Below are 4459 nucleotides of genomic sequence, written 5' to 3' on the forward strand. Positions count from 1 at the left end.
GTATAGGACGCAAGCAGACTTTGACATCAAATTTTAGGGTAAAAAAGTGCGTCTTATACACCAAAAAATATGGTAGTGTATATAAAATGACAAAGGTTTAGCTTGATGATATTCTGAAACAACTAAATTATTTACCAAATTTTATATTTCAAATATTTTTGATCTAGACATCTTTGTTAAACAACAAGCATTTACAGTATAGACTATTGGTTAGCTCATGAAGACCATTGTTATTTGAATTTTGTTTTCGACAAATGCATGATGAAAATATAATCATTTTAAGAGGTTTTTGGTTTTATTTTAAATTAGGAACAGTCCTAAGAATAAGAAGAACAATGCTTTTTTTCAGTTATGTGTTATTGGGATTTGAAATTGTTTTCATTATTTTATAGTTAGAGTTATTGCCAAATAAGGGGTGTTTAAAAGAAACATCTATAAATTATTGGTTAAACTTTCACTACTTTGAAATGCAGATTAATCTAGCATGCACAAAGTTTCATATTCACATAAAACCAGATTTATACTAACTAGACCACACAAAAACTAAATAATCCAAACTTGAGCTTCAAAATTATAAATGAAGTCTCTCTAGAAATGTAAACTCATCTATTAAAAATGTTATTAATGTTGTTATATCAACATCTTTTAAGTTTTAAAGTAGTAACATTATTTGGATAAAAGGTTTTGGACTATCAGTCAAATATTATGTCATTATTGTTTTTTGCAAAGATTAGTTGAAGTTTACATACAGCAAACATTATTAATTTTCACTTGCAATACATATTTGATTTTAGTGTGTATAGTAGAAAGTGCTTAATGAAACACGATAATACATTTTTCATATATGCATGTCAGTAACTATTAATAGATGTTAATTTATGTGCCTTTTCTCTACTAGAATGGTTCTTTGAGTTTGGCTTTGTGATACCTAACTCCACAAACTCATGGCAGTCATTGATTGAGGCAGCTCCTGAATCCCAAATGATGCCAGCCAATGTACTGAAGTATGTAGATCCAGAAACTTAGTTATATTTTTATTGCCAAAGTGTCATAACAGTGTCAGGCATACTTTCCTTCATATGATTTTTATGTCTTGTGTTCAAATCTTTTGTGACATTTTTATTTATTTTTTAACAATTCCTGGTAGTGTAATTATTACATAATGTATCAAAAACACATGTCAGTTAGCATTTTAACAAGTATCTTAAAGCCAATTCTTTGAGTGAAGCTAAAATATCAATAATTATAGTAGTTTTTATTTCTCTAATTTGCATTCTTTATTTGCTGTCCTACTTTATGAAATTTCATATTTAGTTTTACATGAAACATACTATTAAAATTTTAGTAGAAAAAAAAAAAGCTGTTTTAACATTAACCTTGAGGTTATATGACAGCTACTGGTATAAATATATTTGTAAATCAGTTGTTCTTTATTTTTTCATTATGAATAATTTAAGATTCTGATGATAATATAGTCTGACATGCTGTTTTATTTATTTATTTTTGTGTGTGTTTAACTAATGTTTAACTTTTTGTTTTAGTTGATATTTTGCATTGTCCTTTAATTATAATTGTACAACTTGTATTGTTTTCATTTCAGTGGCAATGTAATAATAGAAACAAAGTTTTTTGATGATGACCTTCTAGTCAGCACTTCCAGAGTGAGATTGTTCTATGTATAACAGAAGAAAGTAGTTTTTCCAGTCTAAAGTTGATTGTAGAAAAGCACTATTTGAACAAATCACTTCAGGCAATTACTCAGGAGTTTTTAAAGTGCACTTTGTTTTCCAAACATTTATTTATACATTTCCAATAGAGTAGTTAGGTTGAGAAAAGACAATGCATTTTATTAAGATTTTTCTGTTTATAATTTCCTGTAGCTTGATGTAATTCATTGAAAAATTTGATTAACAGCAAGAAATATGTTTAGTATACAGAAGTTTATTATTGTTGTTTATTTTATCCACATGAAAACCTAACTAAAAATTTCAAATGTAATTTCAGCTCTTTTTAGAATTTGTTGTTATAATTTTTGAATCATAGTTTTGTAAGTGTTATGTCTCTAGGTCTCATAATTTTATGTATTCAATACTGTGAACTTTTTCTGCAGTGTAGACCTTTATATTGGAAGAATAACTTTATAGTTGTAGTAAGAAATTAAAAGATAGATAAATAAAACTGGGAACACTGTATCTGAATAGCATTTTTCTGTTTCTTATGTACCTGTCAGAATCACTTTGAAGAGAAATTAATATAAATATTGATTACAGGAACAAGATTTGCATGTTAGTCAAATTTTATTTGTAATTACTGCTGAATGTTTAGATTGATAATTTTGTATTTGGTTGTTTCATAAATACATTCTGCTAACTTCTGACACTATACTTTATATTGTAAAGTTTATTCAAGATATCTGTATTATAAATCAGTATTGTAATACTGCATAATTGATTTTAAATAAACATGAAATAAAGACAGCAAATTGTCTATATTAATTTATAATAGTAACGTATCTAAATAGAAATTACATGATAAACCTTTAGGATAATGTATAATCTATCCTAAATTATTTGTATTTCATCATGTTAAAAAATCCAGTAGTTACTAATGAAAAATGTGTGTTCACATATTAGCTTTGTCAGAGAATTTTAGATACTTAACATAATTAGACAGTAGTAGTATGATAATTTTTTTTATCTTACAGGGTGGGGCAAAAATGACCATGCAGTTGTTTTATTTAGAACATAGTTTAATTTATCATGTTTTACTCTGAAACAAACAATATTTAAATTATGTTTAGATGTCTCGGTAATATTTTCTTTATTATCAACTGTACAGTAACTTTTGCCCCAACCTGCATAGGCTTTATATTGTAGGTAGTGTGTGTGTGTCTCTAAAATTCATTAATGTAAAGAAAGTAATGTCAAAAATTACACCTTATCTAATATATAAAAATATATGCAAAAATAAAATGTTGAGTAAATATTAGTTTGAATATTTCACTTCAGATTTTAAATTTTCTATTGTAAAGTTCTCACTGGATCACTTTTAAGCATTTAATAAACCAACTACAATGACACCAATCTACAATTATATATTAGTGAACACCGAGTCAGGTAATTAAAATATTTTTGCTAATAATTTACAGGCTGTTTTTCTTATCACAGATGAACTTGTAAATTAGGTATCACTGATCTTTTTAAGTGTTATTTATTGAAAAGTATGTTAGTTATAATATTTTAATAAAGTTTCCTTACCACCTTTTGTACTACTTATTTAAAAATTGAATATAATTTTGAAATGATCAAATGGATGTTTTTTTTATAATTACTTATGAAATAATTTGTATGGGACTTATTGATAAATGTGACTGGATATTTTACTTCTTAGAAGTACAAGTAAAATCTATTATCATCCCAAAATTATTTAATGTATTCCAGATAATGCTCATTAAGAACTTTTTGTATATGCTTTTCTGCAGTAATTCATCATAACATTGTTTGATATTATGGAAAAATGACTAAACTCTAGTGATGGAAAATATGAATATTAAATACAAAGTGAAACAATTCATCATAGTATTTCTAGTTTAATCTTTTTAATGTTATTATTTTCATTTAGATAACCTATTTTTATTCATTTCATTTTTCAGTCATGGATTTGGAAACCACAGCTTATGTGTGAATAAATAAAGAAGCTGATTAAAATCTATATTTATAATTAACACTGTTAGTTTGATGAATTAAACGTGTTTTGAAATGATATAAACAATTGCATATGTAGAGTAATATCTAGTACATAAATATACAGATTGGGATTGATTATTAAAGCTATTTCTTAACTTTTGAAGAAGATTTGTCTGGTCTACAAAATGATGTGCTTGTTATGTTGTACTGTATTATGTAAGTTGGTGGTCTTAAATGATGAAAATAGAAAGATTGGGATAAAACATTTGTAAAGGAAAGGGAAATGTTTGGTTAGTATTTTGACCAAACAACCTTTGTCAGGACTTTTGTGTAGTCACGATGAAGATTGTTTGGTTGGAACAGTGATTACATATTTCTCATTTGATTAGAACAGTTTTATTAATTTCTTTGTATTTTTCGATTTTATCATACAGTAGCTGTATTTTGTTTGATACTGATGATAAATACTGTATAATGCATAACCGTCATCCACTATATAATGTTGTAAAATCATGACCCAATTTATGATGTATACATTATTATTTGTAAATAAATTACTGGTAACTTGTGATCAAAGCAAGTTGTCTACATAGATCATAACTGAAACTGAATCTGGTAATGAGTAAAGCCAAATAAATACATTGTTCTGAAGTTCTTCCTTATTGCACTACTAACAAGCTTTGTAACTTAATATATATATATATTTGTTGTTTTTTGTTCAGTGGCACATACTAAGAAAGCTGCTGTTCTATTCATTAAGATCTCATATACGT

General features: G+C 26.2%; 1 protein-coding gene across 3 annotated transcripts in view; it reads left to right on the top strand.

The window, feature by feature from the left end:
- Positions 1-4257, top strand: part of LOC106474149 (retinal rod rhodopsin-sensitive cGMP 3',5'-cyclic phosphodiesterase subunit delta-like) — a 29463-nt gene extending 25206 nt beyond the window's left edge. For all 3 annotated transcript variants that reach the window (XM_013934840.2, XM_022402519.1, XM_022402521.1), the window contains 2 exons: positions 899-1004; positions 1601-4257. In XM_013934840.2, coding sequence (XP_013790294.1) covers positions 899-1004; positions 1601-1682 — 188 coding nt within the window. In that variant the 3' untranslated portion in view covers positions 1683-4257. The remainder of the gene's footprint in view (positions 1-898; positions 1005-1600) is intronic.
- Positions 4258-4459: the final 202 nt, after the last annotated feature.

This window comes from Limulus polyphemus, unplaced genomic scaffold (genome assembly GCF_000517525.1).
Source record: "Limulus polyphemus unplaced genomic scaffold, Limulus_polyphemus-2.1.2 Scaffold6878, whole genome shotgun sequence".
NCBI lineage: Eukaryota > Metazoa > Arthropoda > Merostomata > Xiphosura > Limulidae > Limulus > Limulus polyphemus.